Here is a 21,540-nt window from a genome sequence, read left to right as displayed (position 1 = left end):
CTAACCCCTAATGGTATAGGAAAAGTGTAAACAGCAAAGTGGGAGAGGCATTGTTGAAATTTATACATGAGAACTTTCTCAATCAGTGTGTTTCAATGAGAAGAAAACAGCTGGATCTATTTCTGGGGAATGAAGTGTGTCAAGTGGGGGGTGTCTTGGTAAGGAAGCATTTGGAAAGTGGGGATCATAATACTATCAGATTTAGAATAATTATATTTCCAGTGGCGGCCATGAGCTGAGCAGTCGTACGAAAGGTGGCTCTCATCTAAGAACTTTGACTGTGACCTTTTAACCCCAACAAATGGGAACTAAGAGTACCTATAATCCCCCAGTTTACCCCCCCCCCCCCCCCATCGATAGCACTGCTAAGCAGGATGGGAAAGAACCAACTGAAAAGCCAGTAGAAATGAGAGGAGGGAAACTTCCTCCTCGGAACAGGGCACCGCATGTGGAGGTACAGAACTGGGAAGGGCCAATCCCACAAAAGTCCCAGCGAAGACCCAGGCACTGATGGATGTAATGATATGTATACATGCAGATAACTAAAGGGTTAATTATAACATCTAGCTGTAACACTATCACTAGAGGACACCACTAGATCCCACTAATAAGTATCAGCTCATAGAGGATCTTGGTCTCTTTCAATCCAGGAGTGACTAGACAGCAGTAGTGTATGATAGATAGATCACAGCATAGTTAGCACGTGTAGTTTTGAATCAGTTAATACATTAATTACTACTAATTACTGGATTACTAGTGATAGTTCTGTCGTGTTGAACTCAATTATAATTAATTGTTACTTAATCAGTCACACGGGATCAGAGGTGAGCTGGCAAGATGGATACAGAACTGGCTAGTTCATGGAATGCAAAGAGTAGCAATGTAAGGGTGCTTTTCTGATTGGAGGGCTGTGACCAGTGGTGCTCCGCAGGGATCAGTGCTGGGACCTTTGCTGTTCGTTGTATATATAAATGATTTGGAGATGAGAGAGCCCTTAACAGTGAGGCGGCCGCACAATGGAGGGCTCCCGTTCGGCAACGGCATTTTTGGGGCTTTAAGCCCGGTCCCAGTGTCCATGGAGGTGACAGAAGCAGGGAGAAGGCACGGAGGAGGCACAGTGAAGACACAGGAGGAAAAAAAGAACAAAGAAAAATGTCGAGGGTGAGCAAGAAAACGGCCGGAAAAAAAACAGCTGAAGGTCTGTCGGGGAGTGGAAAGGTCACCGCGGAGTCACCAAGGAAAATGGAGGCTGGAGCACCAGGGAAGGCCGCACTGCTTACGGCTGAAGAAATAACTAAGGTGATGGCTGCGGAATTTGAAATGCAGTTGGCGCAGATTGCGAAATGCATGGAGACGGTGAGGAAGGAGATGAGGGAGGTTTTGAGTGTGCTGGTGGAGGAGGCGGTTTCCCCGGTGAGGACGGAGGTGGCGAGCGCAGTGGCGGAGGTGCGAGAGCAAGGGGAGGCGCTGAAGGAAGTGGAGGAGACGTTATTGCAGCACGGTGATCAACTTGCCTCGATGGGGAAAGAGATGCGGAAGGTGATGGATACTAACAAGGATCTGCGAAGAAAAATGGAAGACCTGGAAAACAGATCCAGGCGACAGAATTTGAGGATTGTGGGGCTGCCCGAAGGAGTTGAAGGACCAAAGCCGACTGAGTATTTTGCCGCGATGCTGGCGAAACTATTGGGGGAGGATCCCTCCCGATATGAACTGTATCGGGCTCATCGATCGTGGAGGCCTGTACCAAAGGCGAGTGAGCCGCCAAGGGCAGTGACTCTGTGCTTCCGTAGGTACAGTGTGAAGGAGAAGGTCCTGAGCTGGGCCAAGCAGAAGCGGGTGGTGCAGTGGGCTGGAGCTGGTATACGTGTATACCAGGACTTTACGGTGGAGCTGGCAAGGAGGCGGGCTGCCTTCAGCCAGGTGAAGAGGGCACTGTACATTAGCAAGGTGCGGTGCGGCATTGTATATCCAGCGAAGCTGAGGGTGACTTACAAGCTCAGGGACTTTTATTTTGGAACGACGGAAGCAGCGGAGGAGTTTGCGAAAGCAGAAGGACTGTGGCAGAACTGACAAGTTGAGGGGTGGCCATGTGCCGATGTGACCTCATGACTGTATTTTCTTATTTTTTGTATCACTGCGCGCGGGTGTAGAGACTAAAGGAGCCAATGTGGTATATATTTGGACAAGGGAAGGGACGGGACTTTCACTCGAAATGAGGGTTGTTTGGGGTGTAGGTGGATATGCGGGGTTTGTGTGCTAAAAGGGGTCCTTGGGCTTTCCTAGGGCCATGCATGTGGCAAAGGGACCCGGGCAGGGGCCTCCACGCTGGCCGGTTTAAGCCGGCCAGTGAACGGGAGTGAGGTGGGGGGAGGGGCTGCGGCCATCGGAGCCTGGCAGAACAGGGTCCGAGTGGTCCAGCTGGGGTGGAAAGTTGTGGGGAAGGAACCGAGGTTGGGAGGAGGAGTTTTACAAGAGGCAGTGGACGGGAGGAGCTGGAGACCGGGGGTGGGGGTGGGTGGGGGCTGCGTAAGATTAAGGGTGACTGCGGGTAATCCCTGATTCCTTTTTGTCATTTGTTTATGTAAACATGCGGGTTGAGGTGTGGGGGTTGGTGGGTAGATGGAATTGTTGTTATTATGGGGACTGACATATCTTGCTGATTATTGTTTATTGTTGATGGATGTAAATGTGGGAGAAAATGTGAAAAAGGAGGAGAATTAAAAAAAATAAACAAATGATTTGGACGAAAATATAACTGGTCTGATTAGTAAGTTTGCGGACGACACAAAGGTTGGTGGAATTGCGGATAGCGATGAGGACTGTCAGAGGATACAGCAGGATTTAGATCGTTTGGAGATCGTTTGGCGAGATGGCAGATGGAGTTTAACCCGGATAAATGTGAGGTAATGCATTTTGGAAGGTCTAATACAGGTAGGGAATATACAGTGAATGGTAGAACCCTCAAGAGTATTGACAGTCAGAGATATCTTGGTGTACAGGTCCACAGGTCACTGAAAGGGGCAACACAGGTGGAGAAGGTAGTCAAGAAGGTTTACGGCATGCTTGCGTTCATTGGCTGGGGCATTGAGTATAAAAATTGGCAAGTCATGTTGCAGCTGCATGAAATGAAATGAAATGAAAATCGCTTATTGTCACAAGTAGGCTTCAAATGAAGTTACTGTGAAAAGCCCCTAGTCGCCACATTCCGGCGCCTGTTCAGGGAGGCTGTTACGGGAATTGAACCGTGCTGCTGGCCTGCCTTGGTCTGCTTTCAAAGCCAGCGATTTAGCCCTATAGAACCTTAGTTAGGCCACACTTGGAGTATAGTCAATTCTGGTCGCCACACTACCAGAAGGATGTGGAGGATTTAGAGAGGGTGCCGAAGAGATTCACCAGGATGTTGACTGGAATGGAGGGCATTAGCTATGAGGAGAGGTTGAATAAACTTGGTTTGTTCTCACTAGAACGAAGTAGGTTGAGGGGCGACCTGATAGAGGTCTACAAGATTCTGAGGGGCATAGACAGAGAGGATAGTCAGAGACTTGTTCCCAGGGTAGAGGGGTCAATTACTAGGGGGCGTATGTTTAAGGTGCGAGGGGCAAGGTTTAGAGGAGATATACGAGGCAAGTTTTTTTACACAGAGGGTAGTGGGTGCCTGGAACTCGCTGCCGGAGGAGGTGGTGGAAGCAGGGACGATAGTGACATTTAAGGGGCACCTTGACAAATACATGAATAGGATGGGAATAGAGGGATACGGACCCCGGAAGTGTAGAAGAATTTAGTTTAGACGGGCAGCATGGTCGGCGCAGGAGTGGAGGGCCGAAGGGCCTGTTCCTGTGCTGTACTTTTCTTTGTTCTTTAATAAATTAGTTTGCTTAAGTTGAAGACTCGTGGTACCTTCAAGATCACACCATCAGACCATCTGGATAAACAGCAACTAGGAATGATACATATTACTGAACCCAGTAATATAACAATGGACAAATTGCCGTGCTTCATCACCTCCGAGCTCGAGAGACATGGGGAGGAGAGGAGAAGAGACCTCCTGGCAGCCGTCGTGACAGCAGTAGAAGCAGCAACGGCCCCATTAAGGTGGCAATGGACAATGTGGAGTGGAGGCTAGAGGCCCAGGAGACGACGACAAGGGACCTCGAAAAAACCATCACAAAATCAAGGGGATCGGATCGCGGCACTTGAGGCCCCACTACCTCGTAGTGAGCCTCGTCAGAACCCAAAGGGGCTGAGGGACAAAACCGAGGGAATCTTTTGCGTCGGCAGAACCTGAGAATTGTGGGCTGCCGGAGGGAATGGAGGGGAGAAACCTCACAGAATATGTAGCAGCGATGCTCGGGAAGCTGGTTTGCGAGGAGGACTTCACCACAGGTCACTTCAGCAGCCGCCCAGGGCTGGGGAACCGCCGCGGGCGATAATCATGTCGTGCGGCCCCACAGGTATCAGGACAGAGTGGATCCTGAGGTAGGCGGAGAGTGCTAGAGGGTACAGTTGGGAAGGACATGCCATCTGTTTGTACCAGGACATTTGTGCTGACCTGGCCAAGCATCGGGCAGAATTCAACGGTGCTAAATCCGAACTCTACAAAAGTGGCGTGCGGTTTGGCATGCTCTGCCCTCCAAGCTATGGGTCACATATTAGGGTAAAGAACATTACTTTGATGCCCCAGAGGAAGCCAACAAATCTGTCCAACAAATTTGTGGTCGGGGGAGGCAGAGAGGGGGAGGCAGAGAAGGGGGTAAAACCAAGGGAGGGGGGTCTATGAGAGGGGAGTACAAGAGTAGGGGGCCACAGGGAGAAACAGAGGTGGGGTGGGGAAGAGGGAAGAACACTGTTTGCAACAGGTCGTCCATGGTGACGGCGAAAATGAGGAAGTCGTTGGTGGCCAGCTTGAATGGCTCGTTAGCAAGGGCAGGCCCGGACGAACAGGGTCAGGCCCACAGGTTGAGTATGGTTGACCCCACAGAGAGGCCCCCACCCCCACCCCCACCCCCCAATCCAGATTGTAACATGGGACGTGAAGAGCGTCAACGGGCCGATGAAGCGATCCAGAGCCATCGAGGCTGAGGGTGGACATAGCCTTCCTACAGGAGGCGAACTTTAGAGAGAGCGACCGACTGCGGGTAAGGAGGGGCTGGGTGGAACAAGCGTTTCATTCATGTTTCAACACTAGGATGAAGGGGCTGGCCATACTAATTAACAGGACCGTTTTATTCACCGTGACAGGCACAGTGACAAACCTGGGGAGGTGACAAATGATACTCAGTGGGACCCTGGAATGTGCCCCGGTAATCTTTTAAAATATATACACCCCGAACTGGGACGATGCAGAATTTGTCAAGAAAACGATGGCCGAAATCCCGGACCTAGACACTCACCAGCTTATCATGGGTGGCGGGAAGGGGCTTTAACTGCGTAAGGGACCCGACAATGGCCAGATCCATCCTCAGGACAGGAACTGTGTCAGGCATGGCATGAGAATTGAATGCCTTAATATAGTAGGTGGGGGGGTAGACCCATGGAGGTTCAAACTCCCACGGGCACAAGGCCTTCTCACGCATATACTTCTTTGTTGTAGGGAAAAGTTTGCTCCCAGGGGTAACAAAGACGGAATACTCCACGATTGTAATCTCTGACCACGCGCCACATTATATGGACGTGAGGTTGGAGAAGGCTTTGAGGTTGGCTGGCTTTGAAAGCAGACCGAGGCAGGCCAGCAGCACGGTTCAATTCCCGTAACAGCCTCCCCGAACAGGCGCCGGAATGTGGCGACTAGGGGCTTTTCACAGTAACTTCTTTTGAAGCCTACTTGTGACAATAAGCGATTCTCATTTTTTCATTATAGAAGGACCGGGGCCACACCCCCCCCCCCCCCCCCCCCCCCCCCCCCCCCCCATGGAGGCCGGATGCAGCTGTCCCCATCAATAAGGAATTCTGCGCAAAGATATCCCAGGCCATCAACGTTTATGTAACCTGCAACCAGAATGGGGAATTCTCACCCTCCATGTTCTAGGAGGCACCAAAGGCGGTGATTAGGGGCAAAGTCATAGCTTATAGGGCCCTTAGGGACAGAAAAGAAAGGGTAGCCAAGCAGCGGCTGATCGACTCCGGTGGAACTCCACAGCCCCAACCGTGGAACTGCTGGTGGAGAAGAAGAAGCTGGAATTTGATCTGCTCTCCACAAGGAAGGCAGTCCACAGCTCTGCCAGGCATGGGGGTCTTCTATGAACACGAGTGAAGGCCAGCCACATGCTGGAACACCAGTTAAGAAAACAGGCAGCTGCGGAAGAGATAGTGCAAGTTAGGGACAGAAATGGTAAGATGGTAGTAGACCCAAACGAGGTTAACTTGGCTGTTGGATTTGGATTTTGTTTATTGTCACGTGCACCGAGATACAGTGAAAAGTATTTTTCTGCGAGCAGACAACAGACCATTAAGTACATGAAAAGAAAAGGCAATAAAGAAAAATGTAGGGCATAGTAGGGCAACACAAGTTACACAATGCAACTACATAACACCAGCATCGGATGAAGCAGACAGGGGTGTAGTGTTAATGAGATCAGTCCATAAGAGGGTCGTTTGGATGCTCCGGTGATGGAACAGTTCCTCGACAGACTGGATATTCCAGTGGTGGGGGAAACAAGTGCTGGAGTCGGGAGTGCCGCAGTTGTGGGAGATATTCAACGACTCACTGCCGAAGGGGACACTACCGCCCACCCTGGCCCAGGCCTCGATCTCATTGATCCCCAAAAAGGACAAAGACCAGACAGAGTGTGGAGCATACAGACCCATCTCTCGCTTAAACACTGATGCAAAAGTCCTAGCGTAAGCCCTGGAGAGCTGCCTGCCAGAAGTGATCGCGGAAGATCAGACCGGGTTTGTCAAGGACAGACAGCCAACAGCGAACATCAGACCCCTGTTGAATGAAATAACAACCCCACCCGGGAGAAGACCCTCGAGGTGTTTGCCTCCCTGGACGTAGAGAAAGCCTTTGATTGAGTACAATGGAGGTATCTCATGGAGGTACTTGAGCGGTTTGGGTTTGGAGCAGGGTTCACCGGGCGGGTGAAGCTCCTGTACAGTGCTCCTATGGCGAGCGTACAGACAAATGCCACCAGCTCCGAATACTTTCGGCTGCACTGGGGAACGAGGAAGGGATGCCGGCTATCCGCGCTCCTGTTCGCACTGGCAATTGAACCACTGGCTACCGCCCTTAGATAGGCGGAGTGGCGGACGGGCATTCGAAGAGGGGGCAGAGAGCATAAAATCTCACTCTATGCGGATGACCTGCTCCTCTGTGTTGAACACCCTTGCCAGCATGGGAAAGATAACAGGATTCCTTCGGGAGTTTGCCGCCTTCTCAGGTTACAAACTCAAACTGGGAAAGAGTAAAATCTTCCCAGTGAACCCCGTGAGGGAGGGGCGGAACAGGAAGAACTGCCGTTTAAAGTGACCCAAGTCGAGGTATTGTTCATGGTTGAGGTACGACATGAATATTTTGCATATGTCTGCGGTAGAAAAGAGAATGTCTCCAATGTAGCGTAAAGGCGGATGTAGTTGTGATCCTGGATAGGATCATAATAGATATGAGGAGGTACTTAAAAGGTTGGCAGTATTAAAAAAGATCATACATTCCAGGTGGGATGCATCCTGTCTTACTGAGGGAAATAAGGGTGAAAAAGGTGAAAATTGTTGTGGGCACAATCTTACAATCCTGCTTGGATATGAGGATGACCGGAAGATTTCAAATGCTACAACCCTTTCAATAAAGGGGGAGAGGGATAAACCTGGTAATTATAGACCACAGTCAACCCAACAGCTGAGGTGCAGAAACATTTTCGAGAGATTAATCTAGGACAAAATTAATTGGTACTTTTGAAAAATTTGGGCTAATTATCAAAGTCAGTACGGACTTGTTAGAGGCAAATTACGCTTGACTAACTTGAAAGAGTTTTTTGATGAAGTACCAGAGGGGATTTATGAAGATTGTTCAGGTGATTTTGTGTACATTGATTTTCAATAGGTGTTTGACAAAGTATTGTATAATGGACTTGTAAGGAAAGTGAAAGCTCATGGGATTCAAGGGACAGTGGCAACATGGATAAAAATGGCTAGATTACAGAAGATGGAGATTAGTGGTGAGCAGTTGCTTTTCAGATTGGGAAGAAGTATGTGGTGGTGTTCCCCTCGGCCTGGGTATTAGGACCACTCATCATTTTGATATTTATGTTAATGATGGACTGGTGAAGAAAATTGTAAAATGGAAGACATTTGGGTGGGAGAAATGAGGAGAGCAAGATAAACTAAAGGGGTACAATTTGTGATAGAGATACAGAAACAGAGAGACCTGGGGCCATGTGTACAAAAGTCAGTGAAGATGACAGGATAAGTTGAGAAGGTCACTAAAACATATATGGGGTTCAAAAGCCATGAAATGCAAAATGCAGTTTAGCGCTGCTGGAAAATTCAAAAGCTGGAGGCATTCAATGTTAGACCCCAGCTCCTTCTGGCACAGACTGTGCAATGAGTCCATGCTGTAAAAGGCGTTCATATAGATTCCTGTATGTACACCAGAAGGCTCCCAACTGGTGCTGTCATGACATCACTCAGCGTGACTGGGTGATTTGATGTTCAGTTTGCGAACTTGGGCCTCACACGTCCATTCAACCCATTTGCTTATCACTTTTTGTTTAGCTGCAAGAGGGACTCGTGCCGTGGTGATGTTTAAAAGGCCAGACACCCAGCAATTTACAATATCTTTTGTGATGGTGTCTCTGGAAATACTGTGGAGTGTTTTTGGAAGAGTTGTAGTGGGTTCCTGGATTTAGCAGTGAGTGTTGCTGCTGCATTCTCCCAGGGAGGCAGAGAATTTGATGACCTGTCTGCACAAAGGCTGTGACAGTTATGGAGGCTGAGGTTGCAGCTACTCTGGGTCTGCAACAAGATGGTGAAAAGGCCACAGAAACTCTGCACCATGCCCTCTGCTAACTTGGAACCAGACTCCTCCATGCTCGTAATAGTGGCTAGAGGTTGTCTGTCAGACCTGCCAATGGCAGCATCTTGGTGTGCAATCTCAAAAGTGTTCTCCTGTAGGCTGGCCCATTGATGTCCTCATCTGAGTCCCTGTAGCAGAACTTGTTTGCAACCTCATCCTCTTGTGACTCCCAGCCTGGCTAAAGCCGCTATTGTCCAGTGACTTACCACGTGCAGATTCTTGCCTCTCAGGTGGTGGCTATGAATACCTGGGCCTGTGCATCAGTTCTACACTGTTGTTTTGTGTTTTTGCTCTTCCTCCTGTGCATGCTGTGGCTGAGTAAGTGGCAGTTTATGGTTGTCTCAGAGCAGAAAAATCAGGAGGGGAAGATTGCAATGAAGCGTGAGGTCCATGATCACACCATTGCTCATTAAGCCAGATAACAAGCTGCATGTGAGCTGAGAGTACATAAAGGACATCATCCTCCGCTTCTGAGCAATGTCAGATGTCACAAGCTCTGTCACAACTGGACCCAGGGAACCATCTCCACAGGACTCAGGAGTTGCAACTGAGTATTAGACCTGAGCCCTGACCACGAGGGATTGCTAATGTGGTTGTGGTGCTATGAGCAGCATGAAAGGTAGTTGGTGTGGTGGATAGAAGATGTCATGTGATGATATAGTTGCTGACTTTGACTACCCATGTGATGTTATTACACTTCTTGAGGTACTGCTGCAAGCTCCTTGGGGCCATCTGCTATCATGGCCTTTTGGAGGTGGTACGTGTAGGGTTTCTGGTCTCCCAGTGAAACATGACTTCTCTCCTCTTATTCACCAATATCACTCAAGCCTCCAGTGCTACAGGCATGGCACTTTGAGCCCTGTCTCAGTCCTAGTGCTCCATTTCCCTTGTTTCAAATTGCAGAAATAACATTCATCAGCAGCAATATGTGATTCAGTGCAGCGTCCTTGTAAGAACGTAAATACAATCAAATGAATTTGGGGAGGAGTAGGCCACTTGGCCCTTCGAGCCTGCTCCGCCATTTAATTAGATGCCTTTTGAGGAAGAGAGTTCCAGAGACTCGTGGCCCTCTGAAAGAAGAACAGCTGTCGTGGTGGGATTTGAACCTTGACCCCAGAACATTAGCCCCAGCCTCCGGATTACTAGCCCAGCAACATTACCACTCGGCCACCGTCTCCTCTTATCTTTAATTATCCACCACCATTCGTGGCAGAACTACAGAGCTTGATCTGATTGGTTGGATGTGGGGTTGCCTAACTCCAACTCTCTCCGAGCTTTTGTCCTTTTATATGCATGTAGCCAGTCATGTCTTATAGTGTTACCGGGTCGACATCTCATTTTTAGGTATGCCCGGTGCTGCTCCTGGCATGCTCTATGCAACTCCTCATTGAACTAGGCTTGATTCATTGATTCCCTGGCTTGATGGTAATGGTAGAGTGAGGGATATTCCAATCATGGGATTACAGATTGTGTTGAATGCTACTCTTAGTGCTGATGGCTCGCAGTACCTCATAGCTGCCCAGTTTTGAGCTGCTAGATCTGTTCTGAACCTATCCTATTTAACACGGTGGCAGTGCCACACAACATGCGGAAGGTTGTCCTCAGTTTGGGACTCGGTCTCCACAAGACTGTGTGGCGGCCAGTCTTACCAATACCGTCATGATCAGATGCCCCTGCAAAGGGTAGATTGGTGAAGAGGTCAAGTAGGATTTTCCTTCTTGGTTCCCTCAGCACCTGCTGCAGGCCCAATCTGGCAAATTGTCCCTTCAGGCCTCTTGCCATCTTTATCAGTAGTGGTGCTGTTGAGACACTCTTGGGAATGGTCATTGAAATCCAACACCCAGAGGACATTCTGTGCCCTTGCCATCCTTACTGCTTCTTCCACTTGGTGTTTAACATAGCGGAGTACTGATAGAGGAATACTGATTCACCAGTTGAGGGAGGGCAGTAATGGTAATCAGCAGGAGGTTTCTTTGTACATATTTGATCTGATGCCATGGTACCTCATGGGGTCTGGAGTCAATGTTGAGAACTCCCAGGGCCATTCCTTGCTGACTGTTACCTCTGTGCTGCCACTTCTTGTGTAGCCAGTGGGACAGAGAATATTCAGGGATGATGAGGGAGGAGTCTGGGACATGGCTATAAGATATGATTCAATGAGTATTACTCTACCAGGCCATTGCTTGACCAGTCCATGGGACAGCTGTCCCAATTTTGCCATATGTTAGTAAGGAGAATTTTGCAGGGCCAATTAGGCAGGTTTACTATTGTTATTTCTGGTGCCTAACTTGATGCCGGGGAGTCTGTCCAGTTTTATTCTTATATGGCACTTTTGTTGTGATTTGATACAACCTGAGCGGCTTGCCAAGGGCACTTCAGGGAACAGTTAAGAGTCAACCACATTGCTCTGAATCTGGAGTCAAATGAAGGCCAGACTGGGTAAAGCTGATAGATTTCCTTCCTGAAAAGACATCTGTGAACCAGATGGATTTTTATGATAATCTGGTAGTTTCATGGTCACTATTACTGAGACTAGCTTTTTATTTCAGATTTATTTGTCAAATACAATCAGCTACCATGTTGGGAATTGAATGCGTAGCTCTGGAACATTAATCCAGGCCTCTGGATTGCACAGTCCATCTTTGGTATTTTTGAATCTTCGAGTTTGTTAAACAGAAGCTTTCTGCAATCGTATCTTCTAAAATGCCGTAACTTCCATCTTTTGTACTTTGGGTCATTTAAAATACCAAGTTGAGGTGCACATTACCATTAGTGCCTTTAAATGATGTGGAGATGCCGGCGTTGGACTGGGGTGGGCACAGAAAGAAGTCTTACAACACCAGGTTAAAGTCAAACGGGAAGAGAAAATGCTGGAAAACCTCAGAAGGTCTGGCAGCATCTGTAGGGAGAGAAAAGAGCTAACGTTTCGAGTCCAATGACTCTGCCAAAGCTTTGACAAAGAGTCATCGGACTCGAAACGTTAGCTCTTTTTTCTCCCTACAGATGCTGCCAGACCTGCTGAGATTTACCAGCACTTTCTCTTTCGTTTCGGATTCCAGCATCCACAGTAATTTGCTTTTATTAAAGTCCAACAGGTTTGTTTGGAATCACTAGCTTTCGGAGCATAGCTCCTTCATCAGGTCAATGAACGAGCTGCGCTCCAAAAGCTCGTGATCCCAAACAAACCTGTTGGACTTTAACCCGATGTTGTAAGACTTCTTACTGTGCCTTTAAATGCCTCAGTCCGGCACTAGACGATTTGACTTTTCTCAATTTATAGCAGGTTGACCTAAGTTTCCCCTGAAAATTATTTTTCAGGTTACCTTTCCTACCACTTAGAGTAAGCTACCTTTTGTTACTACTGATATGGAGATCCAGAGCATGGTCCTGGTGTTTGGTTGAATTTCTTCATGTTAGTGATGTCAACATGGAGTTTCTATTGTGTGTTTTATTTTACCTCACACTTGAATAATTTATTTTACCTACCAGGTGTCACATATGTCTACTCCACTCCTAATTCTGTTGTGTCTTTTTTGACCATTTGATATGCATGAATATATTAATTCCCATCCCATGGGGTTGGTCAAGTTTCTGATCGTCTCACACAGAATAGTTCCTTGTTGCTCCTGCTGTCTCCAGTTCCAGCATCTTATTGTTGATTCTTCTAGCATTCATATTTGTCCATAATTTAGATTTTCTCACTTTCATTTGAGAATCGGCTCAAAGTATCTGGTTTCTTTTCATTAGAGAACAGAAGAATGAAGGATATGAATGAGATTTTCAAATTAAAAGGCTCAGAGAATGGGTCATAGAATTACTCAGTTCTAATGCAAAACCCCGCTGTTTGGTCTGCTGATTCACGTATGTGTGTATCCTCCACACATTAGTTCTGATTCCATGTCCTCACCATGGGCGTCATTCTCCGACCCCCCGCCGGGTCGGAGAATGGCCGTTGGCCGCCGTGAATCCCGCCCCCGCCCCCGCCGAAGTCTCCGGTACCGGAGATTGGGCGGGGGCGGGAATCGGGCCGCGCCGGTTGGCGGGACCCCCCGCTGGATTCTCCGGCCCGGATGGGCCGAAGTCCCGCCCAGAAATTGCCTGTCCCGCCGGCGTAAATCAAACCTGGTATTTACCGGCGGGACCAGGCGGCGTGGGCGGGCTCCGGGGTCCTGGGGGGGGGGGGCGCGGGGCGATCTGACCCCGGGGGGTGCCCCCATGGTGGCCTGGCCCGCGATCGGGGCCCACCGATCCGCGGGCGGGCCTGTGCCGTGGGGGCACTCTTTCCCTTCCGCCACGGCCTCCACCATGGCGGAGGCGGAAGAGACTTTCCCCACTGCGCATGCGCGGGAAACTGACAGCGGCCGCTGACGCTCCCGCGCATGCGCCGGGAAACTGACAGCGGCCGCTGACGCTCCCGCGCATGCGCCGCATTTCCGCGCCAGCTGGTGGGGCAACAAACGCCATTTCCGCCAGCTGGCGGGGCGGAAATCCCTCCGGCGTCGGCCTAGCCCCTCAATGCTGGGGCTAGGCGCCAAAGATGCGGAGCATTCCGCACCTTTTTGCCGGCGCGATGCCCGTCTGATTGGCGCCGTCTTTGGCGCCAGTCGACGGACACCCCGCCGTTGGGGGAGAATTTCGCCCCATGTTCCCATTCTAATCGCCTCTCCTTCAACCACTTATTTACTTTATTCTTAATTTTTTTAAAATTTAGAGTAACCAATTCATTTTTTCCAATTAAAGGGCAATTTAGCATGGCCAATCCACCTACCCACCCTGCACATCTTTGGGTTGTGGGGGCGAAATCCACACAAACACGGGGAGAATGTGCAAACACCACACGGACAGTGACCCAGAGCCAGGATCGAACCTGGGACCTCGGCGCCGTAAGGCAGCAGTGCTAATCACTGCGCCACCGTGCTGCCCGATTTATTCTTAATATTGACGTGATCTCTGCTTTAATTACTAACTCTGGAAATGCACTACGCAGCATCAAAATGCTCTGTAAAAATAAATGTTTTCCTGCTGTCTGTCCTAAATCTCTTTCACACAATATTATATCCATGTTACCTTGTGTTCTGCCTCTCAACCACTAAAAGCAATCCATTTATATCTACCCTATCCTTTCACAAATTTAAATATTGCTGTCAAATAATCATGTAATGTCCTTTCTTCTAATGAAAACAATAACAATTTAGATACATTTCATATTTGTGTTTCCACATACCTGACATCACCCTCGTGCATCTTCATCATGACCCTTGCTATTGACTGAAAATACTTTCTATAGTGTAGAACCTAGAATAGCATGCAGTGCTCCAGTTATTACCTCACTAACATTTTATAGTGGTCTATGCCAATATTCACATACTGCATGAGCATCCACCCACTCAGATTTCCTCTTCTCACCCAGCCACCACTGGAGTTTTCAACATGCAACCTATCAAATCTCTAATGTCCCCCTTTTTTTAGCCTCACTCTTGTGTAGCATCCTTGAATACACTTGATCCCTTCATCTGAGTCATTATTGTAAACAGTGGAGGCATCAGCCCTGATCACTGTGGTGGCAATGGGACATGGACGTGACTTTCTGAAGCACACTAAAACTTCAGCACATATTCCAGGCTGGGATTTCAGTGAAGTGCCGACAGAATGCTGTCTTGTTGGATATGCCACCTTGCAGTTGAAATGTTAACTCATGATCACATCCACTAGATTGGGTGGATATAGATTGGGTGTAAAGCCTACAATGTACCATGCATTCTCTTCATATCTTTTTTATATAAATGTCTCTGGGTCAGTAAGCCTATGGTCTTAAATCGTAGCTTGGCTACTTAGATGGAGGCAGGTTCAATCAACGCATTCAGGAAGGAATTAGGTTATTATCTGAAGAGGAAGAATGTTTAGAGCTATGTGGAGAAGGCAGGGGAGGGTAACTAGGTAAACTGCTCCTATAGAGTGCCAACACAGACATGATGGGCTGAATGGCCTCCTTCTGTGCCGTAATAATTCTGTGATTTAACCATACTTATTGATTTTATAATCTGTACCTCTTGCCATAAAAAACAGGGTTTTCCATTAACTTTTCTTTTAATGCCTGTAGCCAACTGAGGTGCTGATTTCAATGTCTTGTAACCTGAAATCCCAAGTCACTTTGCTGATCCAAATTAATCCAACTTTCCCCCTTTATGGTGTAATATATATTTTTACAACACGTGCTTCATCATCCTGAATGACACTGAATGCCATCTGCTCATTTTTTTGCCTGGTCCACCATTATTTCGATACTCCTGTGGCCTCCTTTTGTCCTCAGAATTATTTACAAAACCTCATGGGCGCGATTCTCTGAGTATGCGCCGGTTGGGAGAATCGCCAGCTGTGCCATTATATCGCGCGACGCTGGTCTGACGCCGTCCCGCCATTCTCCCAACCGGCGAGAGGGGCCCCGTCAAGTTCTGCACTGCGCCAGCCGGAGAATCGCCTGAGACACTCACAACAGCGATTCTCCGGTACCCCCGCTAATCTCCGGCCCGGATGGGCCGAGTGGCCGCTCCAACACGACAGGTTCCCTCCGGCGCCGTCCACACCTGGTCGCTGCCGGCAGGAACTGTGCGGGAACGCTGGGGGGGGGCAGCCTGTGGGGGCGGGAGGGGGGTTCCTTCACCGGGGTGGGGGCCTCCGATGGGGTCTGGCCTGCGATCGGGGCCCACCGATCGGCGGGCCGACCTCTCTAAAGGAGGACCTCATTCCCTCCGCCGCCCCGCAAGATCCATGTGTCATCTTCTTACGGGGCGGCCTCGGGGAGGACGGCAACCGCACATGCGCGGGTGACTTCATTTACGCGACGCCGGCCACGTCAATTACGCAGCGCCGCTTTTTACGCGGTGCCAAGGCCCAGCGCGCGTAAAATACGCGACCCCGCTCCTAGCCCCCCGGGGGCGGGAGAATAGGGGACTGGGAGTAGCCTTCGACGCCGGAGTGAAAAACTCCGGTTTTCACTCCGGCGTCGGGACTTTGTCTCCCTTTGGGAGAATCGCGCCCCATGCTTTCGGAACATGTGCAAATTTGGGCAAATAATCCACCCTGGCCTTTTGACAAGCGGGTAATGTAAATTCTGAACAGAAGCAGCTTAGAACAAACAAACCTCATGTTTCACTGTCCACTTCCAACCAGCCTGAGAAGCTACTCTAAATTCTTACTCTGTTTACTTGTTCTAACCATTCTAAAATCAATTTACTATCTCTCTCACAATTCCAACGCCCTTAATTTTCACCAATACTCCGTGTCAAACCTTGTCTATGGTTATTTGAAAGTCAACATTGACCACATGCACTCCTTTTTCTCCATCAACTACATCATGGTATGATGGCGAAAATAACTAGAATTTAAGGTTTGAACCTTTGTTCCCGGGTTGGGTACTCAAAGTCGGGGGGCTGGATTCTCCGCACCCCGATGCCAAAATCGCGGCCGGTGCCCGGGCGGAGAATCCAGTTTGATGCCGAAACCAGTTCAGCGATTCTATGAGCACTGAAAGGCGCCTCTGGGCACTGAAAGGCGCCGTCACCGGGGAATACGCTGCGCCGCAGGGGGCCATTGCCAGAAGCCTGCTCTGACATCCTGCACCCCTGACTGGCCGAGTTCCCAACGGCGTGGAACTAACATGGTATTGCTGATCGGGATACGCGCATGGTGGCTGCGGATTCAGTCTGCGGACACCCTAGTCGGGGGCGGGCCAATCGGAGGCCAGGGGAATGATTGTGTGGGGTTTGAGGGTTGGGCTTGCGACCGATTGGAGCGGGGGGGGGTGCGGGGGGGGGGGGGGGGGGGGTGCGGTGGCGGTCTCTTTCTTGGATCTGGCTCCATGGTCCGAGTCCGCCATAGATCACGGCGCGGCCGCCATGCGCATGCGTGGCCTCTGACCCGGAAGGGTCTCTGCTAGCCCCCTGCAGGGCTATGAATTTGTGTCACTTTTTCCAGGATTTTCAGGAGTAAAACTCCATGGTTTTGACGCCGGCCTGGGGACGTAGTCCCAATAATGGAGAATCCAGCCCAGGATGTTTCCCAACTCCGTAAGCACGACTCAGAAGAAACTTCCCTAAACCACCGGATTTTTGTTCTGGTGCGGTTGAATACTAACTGGATTTGGGTACTAACTTGTTTTGGGCCTGCCAATCCCAGAAAAAGCGTGGAGGAAGCAACAGGGGCCGCTGAATGCCAAGGCGGACTGGTTGAAAGACACGCCTGGGCATTATGGGACGTCATCCCAGTTGTAGCAAAAAAATAATAAAACTTAAAACAGCCTTCACCCCACACGCTCCCCATGCCCCATCCATGCCAACTCATGTCCCCTACCACCCCCCATGTCCATTATAACCTATGCCACTCTACCAATTCCCCCTTGGCCCTTTATAGCCCTAATGCCAACTTAGTGCCAGCTCATACCAACCTATGCACCCACCCTTTGTATTACACTCTCCATGCCAACTCACCTGGTATCCACCATTGACAAACCTCACGAGCTATGCAGAGATTAAAGAAAATAAAGTCCCAAGTATCTGTTGCAAACTCCACCATATTTAACAATACACTGAATTGATAAAAACCCATTTAATGCATTTAAATATCTTGAAATACTTAATTCCTTATGAAAGAAATTAATATTCACAGCTCCACGTTAACGGCAACTAATGTTTTTATAACCACTCAAAGCTGTAAATCAAATTGTGAATGTACAGGACCCCCTCTGATAATGATAGATTGTGGAAGCAATCGAGCAGCAATAATCCTATAATGATTTTTTTAAAAATACATTCATTAATCACATTTCATATTAATCAAAACAATCAAACAGAAATATACAATAGAAGAGAAAGAACAAAACAGCAAAAACACACACAACACCTAATTAACTTTAACACAAAAACTAACGTAAGCTACCTAACAACTGATGGTGACTAACTCCTTAAAAAAGGAAATGAATGGTTGCCATCTTAGTGTCCACCGACCCCCGATGTCACCGATGGTGTACTCGACCTCCTTCAAATGCAGAAATGACATGAGGTCACCCAGGCACGCTGAGGCACGAGGTGGAGTAGGGGACCTCCGGATCTCCACCCAAGCAGAATTCATAGGTGAGGACATCTGACTTCACCACAGACTGAATTACCGGCGAATCTGACACACCAAATATGGCCACCAGCGGACATGGATCCAAATGTACACGGAGTATCGCAGATATGGTGTTAAAGAAAGAAACCCAGAAGACTGCGACCTTGGGACAGGGCCAGAAAATGTGTATGGTTAGCCGGCACTCACTCTTATCCTCAACCCCAGGGAAAAAAACACTGTTCAAGGGCGTCCTATGTAAAACTTTGAATTGAATCATACTCAATCGAGCACATGAAGACGTGGAGTGGACCCTGTGAACGGGCTCACTCCACACCTCACTATTAAGAATGGGACACAATTCACCCTCCCATTTCATCCTCCCACTATTCAATGGAGCAGAATCCGTTGAAAGGATATGGCCATATATGACCCAAATAGACCCCCTCAGGCCCAGTCAGAGTTAGATTCTTCGTCAACAGGGAAGAGGGTGGCGCCATAAGAAAGAAGATGTTACGCGAAAAATCAAGAATTTGAAAATACTTCATCCAGGAGATTAAGAGATAAGTGCTTCCACTTCCTCATTTTCTCAGCAGAATTGTGGCACAGTGAATTAGTACTTCTGCCTCACAGCTCCAGGGACCCGGATTCAATTCCGGCCTTGAGTGACTGTCTTTGTGGAGGTAGCACTTTCGCTCCGTGTCTGCGTGGGTTTCCTCTGGGTGCTCCAGTTTCCTCCCACAGTCCAGGATGTGCAGTTAAGGTGGATTGGCCATAATAAAATTTCCCCTTATTGCCAAAGATGTGCAGGTTAGGTGGTTTATGGGGATAGGGCAGGGGAGTGGGCCTAGGTGGGGTGCTCTTTCAGAGGGTCAGTGCAGACTCAATAGGCTGAATAATCTCTTGCACTGTAGGAATTCTGTGGTTCTAAAGTATTTATTTTGGCGGTGAGGACCTGTCAATCATAGCTAGATGTTTATAAACATTGTGGTTAGCTTCAAAACAGAGCATTTGAGGTGCATTCAAGAGTGAAGGGAAATTAAAATGACCAATCCAGACACCTGCCTGTCTGGAAGCTATTACCCTATGAATTACAGCCTACTAAATGCTATTTCTCTTTGAAAGGGAATAGAAGTCTCACAGATCAAAGGATCTAAGGGGGTTTAAAGGCTTGTGATGTGCTTTGGATTTCTGTGGAGCAACATTTGCTGCTTTCACACATCTCTCTGAGGCAGCAGGTGTAAGGGGCTGGTAAGTGAAAAAGGGGTGACTGATGTGGGAGGGGTTTCTGATATGGAGGTCTCTGATATAGGGTTCTTTGTTGGAGTCTATGAGATGGGGGTCTCTGATATCATAGAATTTACAGTGCAGAAGGAGGCCATTCGGCCCACCGAGTCTGCACCGGCTCTTGGAAAGAGCACCCTACTTAAGCCCATGCCTCCACCCTATCCCCATAACCCAGTAACCCTAGCCAACCTTTCCGGACACTAAGGGCAATTTATCATGCCAATCCACCCAACCTGCACATTTTTGGACTGTGGGAGGAAACCAGAGCACCCGGAGGAAACCCACGCAGATACGGGGAGAACGTGCAGACTCCGCACAGACAGTGACCCAAGCCGGGAATCGAACCTGGGACCCTGGAGTTGTGAAGCAACTGTGCTAACCGCTGTGCCACCGTGCTGCCCATAAGACACCCATACGAGGGTGTCTCTGAGGTATGGGGTCTTTGAGATGGGGGGTCTCTGATATGGCGGTCTCTGTTGGTCTGATGGGGCCTGACTGGTGGGGTGGTCAGGATTTGCATTGTGTGTGTGTGTGTTGGGGGGGGGGGGGGGGGGGCGCGGGTGGGTGTGCCCTCTGATGGCAACAGCAACTTTAAATACTTGCCTTGACCCATCACAAGGTCCACCATGTTAGGGCCACACTTGAAAAAACTTGCACCACGTGAATTGCAGCCGAGAGGGTCAGAGCATCACAGGGAGTGGAGAATCGCTATCGCCCATTCATATTTGATGATAAAAGTTAAAATTATTCCTAGTTGAAGCTTTTCCAGCACATTATTGTGTAATAGACAAATAAGCCAACATTTCTCACTAATTATATTCAGCAAGGTACATCAGAATATTTTTTTTAAATTTTGTTCATTGAGATTTAACTTCTACCCTCAGCCAGGACTAAATGCATAATGTGGTATTGAGTCATTTGGACTTGTCCAATAACCACAGTGTGTATTTTCTGACATGTCATCGCTTACCAAATGGGAATCCCTGCCGACTTTTCCCCATCTCTCTTGTCCAGTGAAGCTGAGCCTAATGATAGTCTCCTCTGTCTAGCACAGCCAAAAGTCACTTTTACAGCACAAATATGGACCTTCCTTTCTGTGCAATTTTGCATTGCGGTTTTAAGTTCAAAGTTGGCATGTGGAATAAATGTGTCAGCACTGGCAGCTTCCCCGAGTGGGTTGCACTAGCTATCAATTTATGTTTAAAGTTTTCCCATTTTTCTAAGTGATTTTTAAAAATAAGATGCTGCTGCATTAACACAAGGTAGTATATTGAAACTCCTGTTTTGGATATGAGGGGCATTTAGACAGTTGTCATCGCATTAGTGTGAAGGAGATTTGTTAATAAAGATGTGGCAGTAAATTCACATGTTCGTTTCTAATCTGATACTGTGATGTATTCTAAAGCAAGGCAATATGAGATCTCCCAAGAGATTTTCTCAGACTAACTACAGTAGAGTTCCATCCTAAACTGACAAGTTGATCTTTGGTGTTCTAATTAATATTTCCTGGTACTGTTACTTGTGAGGTTAACGGTCATTTTAGGGGTATAACTTGGCATCTAAACCACTCAGTACGCGTGTTTTCTTTTCATCCTTTTCAATAAATTTTCCTTTACATTTCTAGGCGAGCCACGGATTGATAGTGCTGTTCCACACGCTGCAGGTTTGATTATAAACAGTGCACATCCTATCACCAGAGTTTGTCCGCCTCCTCCAAAACCACAGCCTCAGGTGAAAAAGCCCAACATAGCAGTTGTGAACATGAAATCTGAAAAGAGGGACCCAATCAAGCTAACTGTACAGGTATGGTGCTAACACAAGATGGATACTGACTAAGGCACCCAATGGGAAACCCTGCAGTCCAGATTTCCAGGACGGACTGCTGTATTTAACCACAGGGTGGGAAGGGAGGAAATGGAGGGATATCTGGTGCTAGGTGTAAGGAGTGTGGGAGATTGGGTGAGGGCACGGGTCAAAGATCTAGTCAGAGACCAGAACTGTTTACAGTACCATTGTGGTCTAACCAAAATTGTTTTCACATTCACCATAACTCATCAACTCTTTGTATCTTTTTAGAAATGAACCCCAATGGTTTGTTTGCTTCTTTATGGTCTTATTTAGCTGTGCTGCTGCTTTAAGGG

At 48.4% G+C, this 21,540-nt stretch overlaps 1 protein-coding gene across 3 annotated transcripts in view; it reads left to right on the top strand.

The window, feature by feature from the left end:
• The window catches only part of kiaa0586 (KIAA0586 ortholog), a 934,633-nt gene that overhangs the window by 502,129 nt on the left and 410,964 nt on the right, over window positions 1-21,540 (top strand). For all 3 annotated transcript variants that reach the window (XM_072489245.1, XM_072489251.1, XM_072489243.1), the window contains one exon: window positions 21,024-21,202. In XM_072489245.1, the coding sequence (XP_072345346.1) occupies window positions 21,024-21,202 (179 nt within the window). The remainder of the gene's footprint in view (window positions 1-21,023; window positions 21,203-21,540) is intronic.

The sequence above is a fragment of the Scyliorhinus torazame genome, chromosome 2 (assembly GCF_047496885.1).
Source record: "Scyliorhinus torazame isolate Kashiwa2021f chromosome 2, sScyTor2.1, whole genome shotgun sequence".
Classification (NCBI taxonomy): Eukaryota; Metazoa; Chordata; class Chondrichthyes; order Carcharhiniformes; family Scyliorhinidae; genus Scyliorhinus; species Scyliorhinus torazame.
Note: the sequence above shows the minus strand (reverse complement) of the source record. Positions and strands in the feature narration are given on the sequence as shown.